At 43.7% G+C, this 21,194-nt stretch overlaps 1 protein-coding gene across 1 annotated transcript in view; it reads right to left on the reverse strand.

Moving 5' to 3' along the window:
- Positions 1–21,194, reverse strand: part of NSD2 (nuclear receptor binding SET domain protein 2) — an 881,013-nt gene that overhangs the window by 439,090 nt on the left and 420,729 nt on the right. The window contains exon 12 of the mRNA XM_085642559.1: positions 13,257–13,380. Coding sequence (XP_085498685.1) covers positions 13,257–13,380 — 124 coding nt within the window. The remainder of the gene's footprint in view (positions 1–13,256; positions 13,381–21,194) is intronic.

Genomic DNA, 21,194 nt, shown 5'->3' on the forward strand with positions numbered 1-21,194 from the left:
GACTCTGTCCCCTCTGCTTGCAGGTACTTCTCTTCAAGATTCCACACTTGGTTTCCAGCAGGTGCTTGCACAATATTAGCCAGCTGCATCTTTACTGAAGTCCTCTGTTGTGGTCTTCGGCGGTTTCAAACGTCACTTCGCACCTATGCACCCGGCTTCCCTGGTGTAGGTATCTTGATTCCTGCGGTATCCACAGGTGGGGTGACTCTCCAACGTTCTGTCTTCCATGGGTTTTCTTCAGGGTCCTTTCTGGGAAGAGTCCTTCTTCAAAACTGCAATCAAGACTTTTCCGTTGACTTCTATTGGGTACGCAGCAGTGTTTCCACTCTGCACACAGTCCCCGTGGGATTCCTTGGTACTTATCATGGGTGGTTCCTTGGGTCGCCAGCTCTTCAGAGTCTCCTGGTCCAAATCTCTACTTTGGTTGAAGTTCAAATTCCACTCTTTAAGTATATGGTTTGGTCTCTGTAGGTAGCTGGTAGGTATAGCAGAGGCTAAATTAGACAAGTACTAACAGCTCTCTTTGTGGTAGTGTGGGCAAGCAGTTAGGCTTATCTAGAGGGTGTGGCACACTTAGTAGACTGAATCCAGACCAATTATGTAAGTGTACATGATAAACTTGCATTTTATTTTGTAGAACCAAGTAGGACTTGGCACAGGTTAGTAAGAACATTTTCAAATGCAGAGCCATTATGGATTTTAATGGAATCGTTTACAGGTTCTTAGCACTTTTAAAACAGTTTAAAATACAGTGAGATTACTTTTGATTACTCTTAGATTACTTCTCAGTTACTTTTAGGTCTTGAGGTGATATGCTTAGATATCACACACTTGCTGGTGTCACAGGTAAGAACGACAATTCTTAAATTAAAGAACAGTTATTCTATTTTCACACAAAAGTTCAACTCAACACTTGGAACACTTTTAGGAGCAAGTCAAGTCGCATCAGGTGTCAGGCAAAAAGTGGGGGTAACCATGCTAAAAATGGCACTTTCCTACAGTCTTCCCCTGGAGACCAGGGTGTATTCTGCTTACTTACCTGTTACAATTGACTGTAATAGAGGTTGAGTGATACAAAACAGGAGTGAAAAGATAACCTTTTTAAAAGTCACATTACCTACCCCCATCCTGATGGAACTCCGCTGGATCCTACTGACAGTCCGCACCATCTTCAAATCTAGCTCCATCATTTCCAATGCTATCACAACCAGTATTCCTACTCATCTTGCAGACAAGTTCACCACCTCTGGTGGTTCTCTGCATAACATGTAATCTCCCAGGACCTAAAATAACATCAATGTATCCATGTGAGCCACTCTAATCTTGCTCCAAATTAAGAAAAAGTTGAGGACACACCTCCTTAAAGAAAAGTACACTGCAATGGATTAACTGTCCACAACCCAGTTTCTTCTCCGATTACTCGTTGACTTTATGCTTGTCTGACCATGTACAGCTCTCCATTGAGGGTAGGCTAGGTTCACGTAATAGAAATACAGCATACAAATATAAAAATAGACAAGCAACAAGTATCACAATGACCAATCTTAGTAGTGCTGATGTATCCTACTAATTAGCTGGAAGAAAAAGACAACTGCAGGTAAAAGGCATGATGTTATAGAAGTGCTGTGTTCATCTTTTCATACCTACTGCCTTATGCTGAATTTTTCAATTTCAAAATAAAAAAACGTTTATTTTTACTAATTGACATTAAAATACCTCTTCAAATAAAACAAAAGGAGAATCAAAGAATCTATTATCACATACATCATATTAGCAAACAGATCATCATATGTTAAAATCATTTCCCACCATGCTGACACAGTGAAGCCTATGCCGTTCCTGACCTGAGATACAAAATCTATTGGTTGGTAAAAGGCATAAGTAATGTAAAATTTGTTCTTGGATGACAGTAGGTTCTTGACGTTAATAATTTTGCTAGGTTTGGGGTTTTCTCTGCCCATAGATTTGTATCATTGAAAGTTTTTAGTTTAATGCTTTTGAGAAGTTAATTACCTTCACTAATGCTTTATCCGGTAGAGAAGGTTTCTAGTTGCAGATTACTTACCTTAAAACATTTTCAGGTGCCAGACTGGATCCAGACATTTGAGTAATTACCCTTTTCCACCGGTAGGCAGCACTGCTCGGCTCCGGGTGGCAGAGATGGCGCAGCCTGCGCCAGATGTAACATTTGTGAGGCCTATGTAAATGCTACCCAAATGGGCTGACCCCAAATCTTGACAATTTTTCAGCACCAGAAGCACAGAGCCAAGCAGAGGAAAAATGAATGGTGTGCCACAAGTGAGGATTTCTGAATTTGAGAAGACAGTCTGTGGAACGGGGAGGGTCGGTAGGGAATCTGTATCTAGATAACGTGTTACCGAAGGCCAGAGGTAAGTAACTTATTCATCTGATAGATTTCTAACTGCAGATTCCTTAACTTTGGAATAGATACCAAAGCAATATCTCATCCCGGAGGAGGATCTGTGGATTGTTTTCAGACTAAGAAGTCCTTGAGGACACAATGGACAAAGTGCCCATCTCGCTGGACTGTCAAGGCAGTAGTGTTTGGCAACCGTGTCCAGTGATGACCACGTAGCTGTCCGACAGATGTCCAAGACTGGAACTCCTCTAGCGAATGCATTGGTCGTGGCTTAAGAGTGAGCTCTTAAGCCCTTGACCATTGCATAGCAGATCTTAATACAGAGGATAATCCATCAAGAGATGGTTCCCTTTTAAATTTCCTTTACTTCCTTTGCCCCTGCAAATCCAACAAAGAGTTGATCGTCCACCCGTGAATTTTTTGTGTGATGATCATAGAATGAGAACGCTCTTTTTGGATCCAGGCGGTTGACTCATTCTTTTGAAGGATGGAGGGGGGTGGGGGGGGGGGGGGGGCTAGCCCTAGAAGCTAACTACGCCTCAGCTCAAAAGGGGAACACACAGGACAAGTATGAACTAAATTCAAGCCCCATTGAGGTATAATGAAGGGCGTGGAAGGCCACACAGAAAGCCCGAAACCGGTCCTAGGATGCTTGTTTCCAGTCCAGGGAGGACCTGGCTTGGCAGTTCGGGCTAGACTGTTCCCATGGGGCACAGGGTCAAGACTGATTTGCATATGGCTGGGTTCAAACTGGAATGGCATGGTGAGCAAAAAAACGATGGATTTAGGCCCAGATCTCTGTACTGGGGTGAATGTATGACATTGTTCTGCATTCTGTCCATCAATTGTTGTTTTTGCATTAGATGTACACCATGCAGTAAACTTGTCTCGCCAGAAGGCGTAGATAGTTTTAGTAGAAAAACACCTGTCTGTTAGAATAACATCACACAGTTCTTGAGAGAGATCGAACACCGCCACTCAATCTACAAGTATGAAGGTGGAGAGTGGACAGGGTTTGGTGCAGTACCCTGCTCAGTTGCTGTAACCGAAGTTCTTCCCGAATGGGCAGCGTAGCTGGAGGACAGATGCTCAAGGTTCAGGATACCACACTCTCAGTGTCCAGTCCAGAGTCACTAAGATGACTTGGGTCTGGTCATTCTGGATCTTCTTGACAACTCTGGATAGAAGAGCGAAAGCTGCTATGGAAACTCCAGTGTGTAGAAGTGCCAATATTGCACATTCTCTTCAGTGGTGAATAGATCTAACCAAGGCTCTCCCCAATCTCAGACGAGACCTTGCACCACCTCCAGTGATCTGCTAGGCATCGACGACTGAGTTAGTCCACTCTGGTGTTCAGCAAGACCGCCAGGCCTTGAACCACCAGGGAAACAACCTGATGTTGCAGCCACGTCCCGAAGCGCAAGGCCTCCTGACAAAGGGTCCACTACCACGTCCTATTTGTTGCAGTAAGAAATGGCGGTATAGTCTGTGAACATTTAACTAGCCTTCACTTGCTCGAAGAAAAATGCTTTCAATGCCATTTATATCACTTTCAGTACCAACAGATTAATGTAGAGCTGAGACAGCTGAAGACCAGAGTCCTTTGATCTCCACCCAGGTGGGCGCTCCAGCCCTTGATGATGGACCCACTGCGACTACAGATCCAATCGCAGAGCCCGCATACGTCAGTTGTGGTGCTCGACCAGCAGGATGGCAGAGGCCATCAGTCCCGGAAGCCTCCGATCCGACCTCACCCAAATCCAAGACAAAGCTGAAAGGATTATAGCCTGACTGTCCTGGACACTCTTTCCCTAGAGAAAGACACAAAACCAAACCATGTCCGGTATAGTTCCAATCAAAGGGAGCATCTGAGAAGGAGTCATGTGGGACTTCGGCACGTTTATAGTAAACCCCAAAGATGACAGGAGGTGTGCCGTAGTTTGGAGGTGGTTGACCACTGCCTGGAGAAAGACAGTCTTCGTCGAGGTAGGGTAAGAACGGTACCCCTGGCCTCTTAAGGTGGGCTGACGGATACTGGCTTGCAATAAGTTTAACAAGAAATTACTCAATCGAAAATTAATGAATTGATCAAGAGTTTTTTTTATTGATATTGCTTCAAAAGTTCTTCATAGGCCAACACGTGTTTCGTGACATGTCGCTTCATCAGGGACAAATGATATGTGCTAGGCAAATGCGGAAATCTTTAACAATTTAACAGTAAAGTTATAATATTTTTTATCTTGAGCATGAATAAAAGAAACACAAATTTCATATTCTAGTGGTGATCATTAGACGCAAATTGACTCCACAAAATCCAGTGCAATGGCCAATTGCTTGATTTTACCAGTGGGTATGTAAATCTCATTTCCTCATTTGACATTAGCAAAAAACTAGAGCAGCTGAAAAGTGGATTAAACGCCCACCCATCAGTGTTTATCTGCTATAATCCAATCTTGATGGGACACAAGCAACTCCATTCATGCACATTCATAACATTTAGTGGGACTGGACTGCTGAAAAGATGGTTTTGAGTACTCAAATTAAGCAAGCAGGTAGTTAAAATAAATAAAGAAGAAAGTTACATCAAAGGGCAATTACAGTGAAAAGGTACAAAAAGGTAGTTAGGGGCAGGAAAGAATAATTGACCGTAAGAATGGCTGAGGGAAAAAAGAAAATTAAAGTAGATTTCTTTATAGACACTTGAAAGACATCCCCATGACTATGCGCAGAGCAGAAAAGAACGCTGATAATCACCGATTTTGACAATTTTTGAGAACGCTGGAAAATAAAAACCCTACCAGAATTCACAACAAAACTGAAAACAAGAAAACCTAGCAATGCTGTAACCTCCCACACATTCTGCAAAACCTTTGACGAAAGCAGAATTTACCTCAAACTCATATAGTGGGACCGGAGTCCAATTGAATCTAAAGGCATTCCTTCTGGAGCCATCCAAAGGGCAGTGCATGGATCAAAACATTCCTGTTCGGGCTTCGGAGAAAAAATACACAACTGGAAAGCCAAACCTAAGTAAGAAAACCTCTGTGCTTTCAAGTGTAACTTCAGTGAGATGCAACAGAAAATCTACCCTCACATTGAGGAAATCAGATATTTGACAACTGGAACAATTCCCAGTCACCAAGCCCACTGCCACGGATCAATCTTCTCCCACCACAGTGTCCACTGCCCCACATCTCCCCTGTCCCTTTACGTAATGGGTGCTAGCGATGTTTACAGACAGAAGCTGAATGTCGCTCCTCAAGATGAGAGAAAGGGCCTCATTGTAACAAGGGCCACCTGCAGTTCAAGCATGTGTGTGCAGGTGGGTGCTGCTTAGCCATGGGCTAAAGGCTCTTATGCAGTCTTGTGAAGCATACAGGCACACCAGTCCAGGGAAGAGGCATCCTATGTGTGCTATTCCAGTCTAACAGTGTGATAGAAATAGATGACTATTATTGGAAACATCATGCATCGTGTTCAATGACCATGACCAGAATAGAATAATTTTAATAGCTGTGTGTTGTCTTGCATGTCCCTACCCTCCTTTTTTCTTAAATCTTCTATATTTTTATATTCTATGCACCTTAACGTGGAGGTTATCATTTTAGGTAATATCAAGTGTTTTTAAGGTTTATGTCAAAAGAGCGATAAATGTAATGTTGAGATTTATTTTAAATGTCTGATCTCCATATATTGGGAACAGTGCTGGTAAACACGCCATTAAAGCTCTGTGCATTTTGATACTTGTGTTACTAGTTTTGATTGCAATTGTTTAGTTGGGCTGTACGCTTGATGTCTGCTTGAGATTTGCTTGAGATAGTGATTAAGAAATATATGAGTGTGGATCATTGACTTCCCAAGGAAAGACAATTTAACGGCTTAAAACGATGGTCGGCCCACTTGGTTTGTGAAGCCCCCTTTTTTTTTAATTAAATGAGAGAAGTCCGCACAAATGAAAAATTAATGGAGACCTGGACGAGAGGATTGACTTGACAGTCATATCCTAAGCGTGCCATGTCCAAAGATATTGATTGATCTCTTCAGAAAAGAAGAAAGTGGATGTACATTGGCCTGATTGCATCATAGGCAAAATCATTTTCACTTAAGGCAATAGGTTTTATTTGTGCTTTCTGCACGGGCTCTGGACAGTATGTCCCTGCAGTCTGGTGAAATGATTAGGTAGGCGGACTCATTGTACTCAGGCCAATAAGTGATGAGACTTGGGATATGGATGCAGCACTTGGCCCAAGTTCATTGTTAGTAGAGAGGATATTGTCTTCAACTAGATGTGAGTTTCTTCCGAGCAGAGAAGCAGTTCCATAAACCACTGCTGACGTGGCCACTTTGAGGCTACAAGAATTAACAGCATGGTTCGGTTTTCATTTTCATGAGGACTATCGGGAGGAGAGGTATGGGAGGAAAGGGGCCAGCAAAGTATTCCAGACCATGCAACCGAAAATGCAGTCCCCCATGATCCCAGATGATGATGCCAGCTTGCGAAGAACTGGCATTTCTGCATTTCAGGGGTTGTGAAGAGGTCGAGATCCAATTTGCCCCACTGAGAGACGATGCGGAGTACTTCCTGATCCAGCGCCCACTCAAAGCAAGAGGTCCTCAGCTTGCTGAGTGTGACCGCACTCCGTGGCGGATGGACCATTCCCAGATGCGATATGCCTTCTGGGACAGGAGATGCGATCTTGCAGTGCCCTGCTTCTTTCTGTGGTGCATCATGGTTGTATTGTTTGTTTAGATGAGCACTGCACAGCTTCTTATCCTTTGGAGGAAACCCTGCAAGGCTAGGTGCACTGCCTTGAGCTGGAACAAGTCTTGAAGGTAAGTTCCCCATCCGTCTAGGGAGACATCACAATTGATAACTAGCGGAGAAACCGGATTCAGGAAAGAAAGACCGTCTGACAGAGCAGTTTGTGGCGTCCACCAAGACAGGGCTTTGACCATGGACGGAGTGACTTTGATGAGGTCGTTGAAAGACCTTTTTGCCTGTATCAATGGTCTGCCAAGTTCTTCCTGGAGCCAACTCATCCGTAGACGCAGAATTGAATTAGAGGAATGCATGATGACATCATCCCTAGGAGGGACTCACAGAGAAACTGGAAGAGACACTTTTCTTTGTACCAATTTTGCCTCTCTGATGCGAGGTAGGCTTTGCTGAGTGTACTATCCAGCGTTGCTCCCAATAACTGTTTCTTGATGAGTAAAGAACTAACATTTTGTGAATTCAGTGTAAGGCTCAGCTCGTTGAATATGGTTGTGCAGGCGATTGTCAAGCTCGGTGCAGCCTGACTGGAAGGTGCCTTGACTAAACAATTGTCTAAATACAGGAAAACCCGGTGTTTGTTTTTCCTCAACAAGTCAGCCGCAGATGCCAGACACTTTGTGAATAATAAAGGGGCAGATTTCAGACCAAAAGGAAGGACCCTGAACCGGTCATGGCTGCCAGCTACTTTTTAGAAGTTTCCTGTGTGATGGGTGGATGGGGATATGAAAATACGCATCCTGGAGGTTGAGGGTTGACATACAATCTCCCTTGTTTAGAAGTAGCGGAATATCCTGCAATACTACAATGCAGAATGACATTTTTGATATAGGTGTTGAGACTTCTCAGGTCTCGAATTTGTCACCACTCCAACTTTTTGCAGACTAAGAAGAAACTGGAATAGAAGCCCTTTCCATGTTGTCATGCGGGAACTCCTTCTATCACCCCTTTCTTGAGCATGGTTTTGACCTTCAACTTAAGATGTAGATGTTTGGAATGAAGGTCTGGTGGTGGGGTCTGGATAAATTCCAATGTATGGCCAAACTGAACATGGTGTAAGACCCCATTGGTCGGTTATGTCTTGCCAGCGCTCAATATAGTTGGATATTATTCCTCCTAGCCTGAAAGGGAGAAAAAAGGAGTAGTTGGAGCCTGTAAGCAGTCATTGGCGTCGGCCAGTGTCCGTTACCTGGCAACATGCTCTGCCTCTTGGTGCTGGAGTACTGTAGGCTGCTTGTGGTGTTTGCCATTGTGAGTATTGGGGACGAAACTGCTGAGAGGCAGATAAATATGAGGGGTAACAATATTGTTGGTAACCTTCTCAGTAGGAGTGTAGTCCTCTTTCCCTAGCGCCTTGAAAGGGCAATTTTCTATATTGAAGCGTGCCCAAGGATTTAACTGCGTCTGTTCTTATGGCTTGTAGGGCTTCATCAACATGCTTGCCGAAAAGGGCTTCGCCACCTAAAGGCAAATCCAAGACCTTATTTTGGACCTCCAGACTAAAAGAGATAGCTTTGAGCCAGCCCTGCCTCCTTAACACAGCAGCTTCTGCAAGTTGTCTGAATGAATTTGTGGCAATGTCCATTAAACAATCCATCACATCCAATGATGTGCACTGTGAGAAGTTGGCCTGATGTATGATGTCACTAGTTCTAGTGTACACCTTATATCAGTCCAAATACCCTTATGGGGATTGGTTGTAAAGTCAACCTTATAGACCAGCTATCCTAGTGGTAGCATGGACAAGAGCAGTCTTAGGCTAAACTCTGAATGGCATGTGAAGCCAGCTGTGATACCATATATAATCCCTTGAATACCAAATGAAAGGACACCACAACAGATATATATATAAAATAAAGTGTATTTATTCTAGTCAAACCCTCAGCACTCTTTATGAGATTAGAGGTAAGTACAACACAGTCTTATTTAAGCATACATTAAGTCACACAGGTAAGTAATACAGTTAGGCCCTAGGGGCCACGCAAACCATATACTAAGTAAGTGGTATAAGGACCAATGTCACGGAAATAGGATAGGCCTAGGCCATCGCTGGGGCTACACTACACTAGTAACAGTTAGGAAGTGGGAGGCCCACGGGATTCAGGTGCAGAGTGGAAACACTCACGCGTAATGCGTAAAAGTCGATAGAAATAGTACAGTTTAGAAATAAACAGTTTAAGGACACTTCTGAAGCAGCTAGAGTCTCGAGACTCGGAAACTAGACCCTAGGATAGTCACTACCCTTGTGAGCACCGAAGTACCCAAGTTACCTAGCCCACGGGCTGCGGGTGCATAGGTGTGAACTTGCGTCGGGTTTCGTCGTGGACTTCTATGGATGCCTGAAGGAAAGTTGCTGACAGGCAGTCAGTGAAGAGTGTCCGGTGGATCCCAAGGCTGGGATCAAGAAGAGAGGAGACCTGCAAGCAGAAGGGACAGAGTCAAGGTCACTAGCCAGTGACCACGTGGAACCAGGAAGGAACCAGGCGATGTAGTGAAGATTGCAGGTGAAGGTGAAGCTTGTCGCTGCAGCCACGAGGACCAGGGAACGTCGAGGACGACCAGGACCAGGAGGCGAGCTGTCCCACGAAGGCTCTTGCTGGCGTCGAAGTTGGACTAGGACTCACCAAGCCTTGGCAAGCGGAACCCACGAAGAACGGAGGACTTGCTTCTGGTGCAGACCAGGAAGGTCTGGGGTGCTTCTCTTTTTCAAAGAAGCAGGAGCCAGTCTGGAGGAGCCAAACCAGCGGTGAAGATTTCAGGATGCGTCGTCACAAAGGCCACTAGCCAGCGGGCAAGCAACCGGACAGACGCGGCAAGCAGGAAAATGCAGAAGGGCCCCACGCAGGGCTCGTGGAGTGTGGGGGGGCTGATCTTCGGTGCAGATGGTGCTTGGGGCTTCTCAATCCCCGGTGCCCAACTTCGAGGGTGCCTCAGAAGCTGCGCTTGAAGATACTAGCCACTTTTCCCAGGTAGCCGGTCCCACGTCTCTCGTCGCCTCCACGGATCTCAGCTCGGCTGTGGATGTGGATCAGGGTCGGAGAAGTCTGGAAGTCAAGGCTCTGGTCGGGCTCTGCAGTCGATCCCTCGTAGAACTTTAGCAAAGCAAAGGGTAGTCTCTTGATGGTGCCTGTTTGCACAGGGTAGCCACTCCTTGGCCACAAGGGAGATTATTCAGTCTTCTTCTTTCGTCGAATGTCGAAGGTCCAGAGTTTGTTCAAGTTGCAGGTTCAGGATAATCTAATCTCCTGGGGCCCAGCTACCACTCTTATACTAATCTGGGGGGGCTGGGTTGCCTGCTAGGTCACGCCTTATGGGTGGGACCTGGGAGGGGGGTGGTTACACCCCCTTCCCTTTGTCCAGTTTCGCGCCAGGACTGGGGCTGGAGTGCCCCAGCACCGGTTTGAACTGGACTATGCATGGGACACCTTGTGTGCCCCAGGCATGTCTCATTCCTTTCAGCCCTCCCTGCCCCAATACACTAAAGTCTGTCTGGGGAGGTGCTAGCACCTCCCCAAGCAGGAAACCTATTGTCCAAGCATCCCTTGCCGGGATCACTCCCAGCAGCAGGAGGTCAGACTCGTGTCTGTGGCAGCAACATCCATTTTGTGATGCTGAGGCTTTGGCTAGAGTTAAACAGCAAAGTAGGATTTTAACATGTCTCTCCCTCTAGAAGGGGGGAATAATATCCTCATCACCAGAAATGGTATGGGGGTATTATTCCAAAGTGTTAGACACCTTACACGACATGTTTTGATAAAGCCAAACCATAGTTACCATAACCGTTTAAGATTATAAGGCACTTTAAGAGTATATGGTAGGCTATATCATAGAACAGCTATAAGGACATGGTTCCGAAAGCTGCAGACAGGCTCAGCTCATGCTAGAGCACCATCTCACATGTTACCAAGCACTCTGCCTCCAGGATTGTTATGGCCTGCCATAGGAGTGACTGATAGGTACACATGTGTCTATATATAAGGGTTGATATAGGCATACTATATCTAAGCAAGGGGTGATTACACGACCTTGCCCCAGCTGAGTGATCAGCCAGTTGTGTCTGATTGGAAGGCCAGACCAGGGGTGGCATAATACATGCTGCAGCCCCTGGGAGGCCTAGGGTACACCTATGCCCTGGGTACCTAGGGTACACTGTACAGGGTCCAATAAGGTGATCCTTACCAATTGGTTATGTACCTAGGGTACATGGAGTCCATTTTAAAGAGAGAGCAGACAGCCTGAGACCCTGAATGGTAGGATCTCAGGTCAACTAAGTCGAAAAACCAGCTAGACACTAGGCAAAAAGTTGGGGGTAACCATAGTCAGATATCCACCTTCCTACACGCACTCTCCCTCCTGCAGAACCTTTTTGGCCTCTGGTTTGATGTCCTCCGGGAGCTGGTCCAAATAAGACTTAATATCGAACCACATTTGGCAATCATAACACCCGAGAACAGCAATGAAATTTGCGGCCTTTACCATAAGCACGGACGTGGATGAAAAGCGCTTACCGATATTATCAAGGCACCTACCCTCCTTGTGTGGAAGCACCAGGATGGGCACTGAGGGATTCTTAGATCTGCGCTGGGCTGCCTGTGTGATAACGGAATCAGGCTTTAGGTGACCAGTGACACATGTAGGAGCATCCTCTGTAGCCTTGCAATTTCTTTCAAGCGTGGTAAACCGCAGTCATTGTGTCTGGAGTTTTCATAACTTTTAAGCCCTCGTCCTTAATGTAGCTTACAATGGACATAGATCTCTCACTTGTCCAAAAGGTTCCTAAAAAATCATAAAGAAAGCAGTCAGCGTACATAGTGGGCATGGGTAGGTCGATCCTTTTCACTGCTCTTCTAGCAGGCTATAAACACACCCCCCCCACCCTCTAATGTCCTCAGGTGGGGAATCTACTGGTTAGGTCTGGGAGATGATGGTGTAGGCAATAGATAATCATCTCATTCAGTGTGGGCATCGCAGAGTTCCCCCTTTTCTCTGTTGACATCGGACGTTGTCCTGGAGGAGGGTTTTTTGTGGCACACTTCTTTCGAACGTAGGCCGTAACAATGTTCTATGAAGTGCAGTAGATGGCTGCCCAGATGGAGATCTTACAGGTGAGAAAGAATAGTTGAGAAGAGGTATTACTGAGCAGAGCTCAGTGTACACTCCCTAGCTGGATGTGCACTACAAAATCGGAGGAAGTGGAGCTTCTCACAGGAGTGTTCTAGACAGCAGGGCATTGAGATTGGTTCAAACCAAAGTTTGGGCTCTTTTCTAAACTGATTAGGATATGTTACAAACCTGAAGGGCCTTTCTAATGTGTTTAATATTGCAATGCTGATATAAGGTATCCATCTCGACGACAGGAAATTATTCAAGCATGTGAATCTATTAAAGATCCTATACTGCAGCAAGCTCCAAAATATTTGGCAGGGCTTATCTCTAAAAATAAATGTCACTGACTGAGGTCTCAAAGGTATTCAAAAACCACTTTAAGCACAACCTAGGATAAGAGTCAAGTGTTAAGTCAAAGGGATGGGATTTAAAACAAACGGCAATCCGGCAATATGTGGCAAAGTAGTGTGATTACCTTCAGAATTAAACATGTGTACTTGGCCTAAAATGGAAGTCTGATACATAATATAGTACTTGTGGCATTATTTGGTAAGTGCACGTAACATTGATCTCAAGTATAGTGGGGTGTAAAATCAAGCACAACTCTGTACCTGATGTTTTTATGTACTAGACCCGTTTAGATTTAAAAAAATTAAATATGCCTTATGGATGGTTATCAATTCAAACAACTGTTTATATCAATTACATCCCAATGGCATACTACTACATTTTATAGCACACTAGTCCTGTTATTAGAAATGCTAAGGTTCCATATTATAAATAATAGATAATCCAGTTACAGATTACAATTAAACAGGTGTTCTGAAAATTCTTTTGTACTTCACAGATGCTATCAACATCTATTCTTCTGTCACCCTTCATAAAGAATTTCTTGCCAGAAGAAAAAAAAAAAAAGACAAGAGGGTTCAGGTTAAGCTAGGTTGTCATCATTTTGACCAAGAAAACTGTGTGCGATATAGAAATAAAAAAACTTGCCTGATGTACATTCACTGCATATGAATTTTCCTTCTGGCTTTTCTACAAGTCCGAGACATTTCAAATGAAAAGCTCCACAGCACTTTCCTTCACACAGGAGAACATCACCAGAATCTTCACACACCTTGATAAAAATACAAAATGTTTGAAATGGACGCCATTCACCTCACAGCTCCCATGCAGTACAAATTGAGAGGACATTTCATTTATTTTCACATCAAATGTACAGAATGGAGTAGACGGCTGGAGGTGGTTGCTGCCTCTACAGAGCTAGAGTTAAATCTCTACATTCCAAGAAGGCTTTGAGGGAGCACCCAAGGCTCTGCAGTTGCTGTATATAATAACCCTCCACCCTACCTGTGCATCAACCTTCCTTCGTACAGCTTGGACACCTCGTGAGTGCCAATTTTATATTGGTGTTATCATGGACATAAACTGAATGTTACATAATGAACTAGGAATTTGAAAAAGTTGCACAAGCGGTTTTTCACTTTATTATGCAGTCATAAGATATCGCTCTACATATAACAAAGAAGCCATATTACTGGAATCCACATTGTCCTTAGATATGGTGATCCAATATTGCTTACACTGCGCAGATCCTGGAACTATGTCATAAGTATACAATTATATTTGCACTACTGGAATGTCTTTTCTGTTTATTGCATAAATCTTTTAATAAAAATTATTTAAGAACATTTACTGACCAGAATATAACTCAATTGTAAAACTGTTGGAAGATACGAGTAAGGAAGTAAGGGTATTAATTGTTCTCTTTAAGGGCAAAGACTGGCAGGAACGACCCTGGTTATTAAAATTAACCTCAATGTTTAAGCATACTATATTCAACCCACTACATGCATCAACTCTATCATTATGCATCAAGATACTAACAAAATGTTTTCGTCATCGACTCATTCTGAATACTATAGCGCTCATTTTAAGTTATGGCACAGGAAAAGGTCTTTGCATTTTTTAAGGACTCTGCAGAAAGACCACCCAAACACAGATAAAGAGTGCAGAAGATTACGGAGATAAATCCTGCGACAAGTGGAAAAGATTAATTGGGAAAAGTACAGAGAATAAAAAACTATTTACTTCAATAAGTTCTAAGGAAAAGTCCAACAACCTTAAATCCACAGTATATTATGTTGAAAAATAAATACAAAATGCATGAATCATTTTCACTACGACCTTGCAGTCACTTTAAACTCCCCCTCCTAATGGCAGTCTTCAATCCACAATTCTTCCAGACTAACAGGCCATCTCACTTGCAGGGAAAGGCAATGTGACATCTCTCGCAAAGCAAGGAAAAATAAACTGAGCAAAATAGCACAAGGGTAACTTGGTGTATGCACCTTTATGAGCATCCACTTGTGTCCATGCCACAGTATTCGACAGCCTACACTGAAAGGGGAGACAAAGAGGGCAGGTGATCAGGATTGCCTGAAAAAAAACAATGCTAGAGAAGAAAAAATGGCATACCTTTGGCAATGTTGGCTCTAATGGAACTGTGTTTGAAACATCCCAACCACAGGCTGGAACCTTGAAACTGTTGACTGACATAGTGCTGGGTAAAGGAATGTCAATAGTGTGTAAAGAGGGAAATTAATAAGTCTACTAGGATCTGAAGATAATGGGGCGAATTCATGAAAAATAAACTGGATCGGAAACAGGGCGCATCAGAACCTAATATAGCAAAGAGATAGACATTTTCCAATGAATACTATTTGTTTTTTGTTGTTCTAATTTATTTTATTCAGATTTTAGAGATAAAAATAAAACATACAGGCAGAAACTGTCACTGCATGGTAATGTCAGGTGCTTAAGAAACACCGTAACAATACAAACAATTATATAATTAAAAATGAAGGTTGAGATGGTATAGGTGTACAATCTTTTTCAGCTGAGGTTGACAGCACAATAGCTGCTTAGTCTGCTCTTCATACAAAACGAAGTTACGTTAGAGGGAGGGACCACGGACCTACATAGTTCATAAAAAACTCAAGACTCCCGCCTTATGAGGACATGAGGAATAGTGATGGGGAACGAGGTTAGTGGGAATGCTAGAACAAGAAGAGGAGTAGGGAGGAAGTAGGAAGAGAGAGAGGGGAGAGAAAGGGGAGAGAGAGGGGAGAGAAAGGGGAGAGAGAGGGGAGAGGTGAGGTGAGGTGAAGAGGAGAGAAAAAAGAAAAGAGAAAGGAGAAGAGAAAAAAAGAGAAGAGAAAAAAAGGAGAAAAAAGAGAAGGAGAAAAAAAAGAAAAAAGAGAAAAAAGAGAAGAGAAGAAAGAAGAGGAAAAGGAGAAGAGGAAAGAAGAGAAGAGGAAAAAAGAGAAGAGAAGAGAAAAGGAGGGAGCCATGTGAAATAGTAAGGACAATCTCACGCCAAACTCTAAACATGTAGGGGAGGTATAGATATCTAACCTTGAAGGAACAATAAAATGTACTGCATATTGTGTTTAAAAGCATCTATTGCTCTCCAAATGTGTAATGAGACAATGAGGTTGCCGTTAAATTTCAATTGGGCAGCGTATGTGCTCCTGAGGTAGGTGACCTACACCCATCATATTTGGCAGGAGACCTTGTTAGTGGACTTTCAATCTAGGAGAATGACCTTTACGGGCAATTGTGATAAGTCAAAAAGGGCTAGTTCAGAGTCTGGTTTTAAGTTGGAGTTAAGGATACATATGGGCCAAGAATAACCGCTGATAAATCCAATGAAATTGAAGTGTTAAAAATTTTACTCAGTTGAGAAGTAACATCTTCCCAGAAATAAGTCAAACATGTACATGTGAAAAACATGTTCTGCGGTGCTGGTCGATGATCTGCATTACCAGCAAGTGACAGAATCCATTCGTTTTAGGCTAAAAAGTCAAACAGATGTCCAGTAGAGGAAATGTGATGCAAACATTTTTATTAGTGTTAGCAAAGGTATGTTTGTTTTGAAACAAGTGGAGACACATTTTAGATCAGGCCTCAACTGGGATAGGTGATTTACCTTTATCAGAGAAATAGGTCGACCACTTGTTCTGCAATTCAGCGTGTCATTGGGCAGAGGTGCTACATAACTATTCTAAATACTGGGAATCAACATCGCCCCCAGATTGTATGCACTTGAGGGAGGAGAAAAATTTATTTATTTAAAAAAAAAAAAAAAGGAGTTCCAGTTTGGAAACCTTCATTTAGATTTTCCAAAGTCATAGAAATCCAAGTTTTAGGGGGCATTGTTCTCTTTAAGAGCAGCAAAGTTTAAGCGCTAATTGATCTGCCAACAGGGAGATATCTTGGTTAGCCCAGTTCGGACCAGTAGTGGGAGAGGCTGCAGTCTGAAGTTTCTCGTTATTCCTTAGTGAAATGTAGTAAGATTTTTGTTGAAGGAGAGCTCTGTCCACTGTTCGTAGGGCTCAAATTGTCTCCATATAGTTCATATTAGAGTGTAAAAAGGAGTGGTGCAACAGTCAAATTTGCAACCAAAGGAAAATGGTGGCTGGTTTGTCATTCGATGGTAAGCCAAGCAGGCATCTTGATAGAATCAACTTCAAACCATTGTGCATCCTGCACAGCCAGGAACGCCATTTGTAGTTGAACTAGTTCGGAACGTTGCATAAACCTTAAAAACATTCAGGCTTTCTTCTTGCACTAGAGGAAGCTGGAAGTCATTTTGTCAATGGTTGAGAAACAATTCTGAGAGAAAGTTGAATAGTGAGCATACTTGCCAGGAAATTGACTACTAGGGTCACCATCTTTAGGGTTTCTAGTCTGTTCCGCCATCTAATAGACTTGAGGGACCATGCTGTCAATAGGTCCTTAATTTTGTTGATCATTTTTAGTTCTTTCTTGTTACAAAACAGGCCATTAAAGGTGTGGCCTTCACAAATAGTTTGCCCACATTCATTCACGCTCCACTGGGAACCAAACACCCCATAGTAGAGCTTGACTCTCCCAGGGTAGCGAAGAATAACAATTCAAGGACTACTCAAGGGAGGTGGTGTGGGCTGGTAATCCACATACGCGGGTACGCGATAAAACTCACATAATCTTCCAGTCTGTGCTATTTCTTTTAAAAATTAAAAGTACATTTATTACACACTCTCCTCAATACTACACAGTAATTTACAAATATACATAAGGCTGGTGGAAATACCTTCGGCAACATTACATTTAACCCTTAAATGGGCATGACCCCAAAATTCGCAACACGCCCCCAAACACATTACCCTATACGGGGTGTCAGTGGCAGATGCATTAGGTCAGATTTCAAGTCTAGAATAAGCTCACTGAATAGGGTTATGCAATAATTTGTTGCAGTCTGTGCTGCTTGACTGGAATGTGCTTTGACGAGCCAGTCATCTAAGTACAGGAACACTTGGTGTTTTTGTTTCCTTAAGAAGGCTGCTACCGAAGCCGGACACTTCGTAAATATCCTGGGAAGAACCCTGAACTGATAGAGGCTGCCAGCCACAGTGAACCTTAGGAATCTCCTGTGGGAAGGATAAATGGGGACGCGAAAATATGCATCCTGCAGGTCGAAGGATGACATATGTCAGTGGTTTAAACATAGGGGAATATCTTATAACATTACCATGTGGATGATTTTTTTTTTTTAGATACATGTTTAGATCTCTGATATAGTGGATAGGCCGCCATTCCTTCCACTATTTGTGAATCAGGAAGAAACAGGGATAGAATCCCTCTCCTGCTGCAAAAGAGGGACCCTCTTTACTGTTCCCTTCCGGAGCATCGGCTTGACCTCCAATTTGAGCCGGTGCAGATGTTTGGGAATGGAGGTCTGCGGTAGGTTCAATAGTGGGTTCTGAACAATTTCTAGGGGGTGGCCAAATTGAACAAGGTCTAGAATCAAAAGTCCGATTGGCCGCACTCGGCTCGTCCTACCAGCTTGTTACCCCAAAGCATTGTGGTCCATGAAGTAGCATCGGCGAGTACGCCTATGCCAAAGTTTAAAGTGAAAATGAGTGTCGCGTTAGCCATCCCTGGACACGTGTTTCGAGGTAGTTGCCTCTCGTCAGCAGGGAGTAGGTATGTGTATGGGGTTGCTGCGTAGGCTGCCATAAAAAGTATTCAGGTAAAGTACCACTCAAGGAGCGCAGGTGCGTAGCCATGGGCTCGTCAGCCCCACCGGCTCAAGGGAGCCTGAATATAAACAAAAGTCCGATTGGCCGCACTCTGCTCGTCCTACCAGCGTGTTACCCCAAAGCATTGTGGTCCATGAAGTAGCGTCGGCGAGTACTTTACCTGAGAAAACTTTTTATGGCAGCCTACGCAGCAACCCCACACACATACCTACTCCCTGCTGACGAGAGGCAACTACCTCAAAACACGTGTCCAGGGATCGCTAATCTGTTTAACACCATCGGCGAGGTTATCAACGTAGAAGAAGTCGACGGCAGCCACGGCTTGCGCGGTTAACAGCGGTGTGGCGTCATTGAGTGAGGGGGAGGGGGGGGGGAAGGGTTTCAAGGGACGATGCAGAGGGAAAATTAATTTAATTTTCCCTCAGCATCGTCCCTTGAAATTTACACCCAATCCCCCCCCCCCCCCCCCTCCCACCCCCCACAGATGTTACATTCACAGACCGTGGCTGGTCGACAGCCTTTGCAGATGAGATCAGGGAAATCTTCAGCATCAATACTCTAGTCAGAGATGTAATCGAGAAGAAGGTGGTGGTAGTTATTGTACCTGTTGTCAATGATGCTGCTGTATACATCTTCGGCAACGACAACTATGTTCTCGTTGACAATACGCTGATCATTGACTAAGTGCAGGCCAGCGGATCGGAGGAAGGTTTTTTGAAAGAGTGACAGACCTTAGGAGGTGGCGAAGGTTCATTTCTATCCTTTTTCGAAGGTAATTTAGATCTTTGATGAGATTTAGAAGGACTGCGACATTTGTAAGACCAATAAGTGGTCTTTTTTTTAGGCTTTTCTTGGCTGCTCAGAGGAGAACCGAGAATGGGGTGATCTCTCCCTCTTATTAGATCGTCTAGGGGACGATGAGTAGTTCTCACTGAGTCTGACACTGGCTCCTTTCTAGTTTTGAGCCTTTGAAGCCAGATTAGCAGCCTTCCTTCTCTATCCTTTAAAGTCATGGATGAAAAGGTACGACATACCTTACAGTCCTTGGCAGAATGATCAGGGTAAAGGCAGTAAATTTAATCTTGATGAGGGTCCTCAGAGTAAAGTCTCTTTTTACCGCTGGTATTGCAGGACCTGAAGAGACTTTTGTTATCCTTGTCTGACATGATGTTAAAGTGACGACTAAGTCTGATCTCTATGGTGAAAACTCTGTGGGTAACAGGAAAATAACTTTCACAGCACCAAAATATGGTAAATATTCTGAGAAGTATCCAAATAAGAAAATAACTGAGCAGAGCTCAGTGAAGACTCCGGAGCACGACATGAGGTAGAACGTGTGAGGGAATGTAACTCTCTCAGGAGTATTCTAGCGGGTAAAGCAGCCTGGTTGGCTGAAGTATAAGTTTGGTCTTTTTTTTTAATATACTAGTATGATAGGATGCAAAATTGAAGGGCCTAGGGCCTTCATGAACTATCTTTAACATTGTATTAATGTTATTATATAGTCAGGGGACCCCCATTTCTACGATGGGAAATGATTCAGGCATGTGAATCTATGAAAGCTCCAATACTGGAGTAAGAATTGATCCGATTTCCACGTAGCAATGCTAGGCCCAAGTTTCATTTAAAGTGCGGTTTGGCAAGCTGTCGGAGTGTTATCATTAATACGCAACCTCAATTGGGGCCCACCCCAGATAGAATATGCTACTTATCAGTATGCATCTGTTCTTGGCATGTAGAGCTGCAGATCTACACACTATGCATAGATTGCCATCTAGTGTTGGGCCCGGATATTTGCACTTGTTTTTGTCTTGGAAAGTCTTTGGAAGTCACGAGGTAGGTGACTCCTCCTTTGGATGATAGTGCGCATGAGCATCGGCTCGATCCTCAGATTGTTTTTCGCCAGCAGGGAAATTATGGAGTTTTGTAAGAAACAAGAAAGATGCCCATGTATGCTGTATCTAAATAAGATAATACTGGAACAGATAAAGGTAGGCGGGTGGGCGTGTGTAGATCTGCAGCTCTACATGCCAAGAACAGATGCATATTGGTAAGTAGCATATTCCGTTCGAGGCATATGAGCTGCAGATTACACACTATGTATAGATTGTATAGCAGTATCCCCTCCTAACGGCGACCACCAGTATCTGTTGCAGTAGTTTGCACATCTACACAATAGTGTTTTGTGAATGTGTGTGGTGTAGACCATGTAGCTGCTCTGCAGATATCGTCTAAGGGAATGTTCCCTAAAAATGCCATTAAAGCCCCTATGTTACGTGTAGAGTGGGCTTTAGGAGGAACAGATAATGTACATTTTGCTTTGTGGTAGCAAATTAGTATGCATTTGACAATCCACCTAGATATCCCAGATTTTGATACGAGGTTGCCCTTGTGTGGTGGTGAGAAAGACACGAATAGTTGTTTGGTCTTACGAAAAGGTTGTGTTCTCTCTATGTAGTAAAGCAGTGCTCTTTTGACGTCTAAGGTGTGAAGAGCGCTTTCTGCGACTGTTTGTGGCTGCGAGAAGAATACAGGCAGCTCCACAGATTGATTGAGGTGGAAGGGAGAAATGACTTTAGGGAGGAATTTAAGATTAGTCCGGAGAATAACCTTATTATGATGCATCTGCAGAAAGGGTTCCTGAATGGTTAGTGCTTGTAGATCGCTAACTCTTCGTAGAGAAGTAATGGCTACTAGGAAAGCAGTTTTCCATGTTAAGAATTGCAGCTCACATTTATGTAGAAGTTCAAATGGAGGCCCCATAAGTCTTGTGAGAACGATGTTTAAATTCCACACAGGTGAAGGTGGTACTCTGGGGGGAATTATTCTTTTGAGTCCCTCCATA

This window comes from Triturus cristatus, chromosome 2_2 (genome assembly GCF_964204655.1).
Source record: "Triturus cristatus chromosome 2_2, aTriCri1.1, whole genome shotgun sequence".
Classification (NCBI taxonomy): domain Eukaryota; kingdom Metazoa; phylum Chordata; class Amphibia; order Caudata; family Salamandridae; genus Triturus; species Triturus cristatus.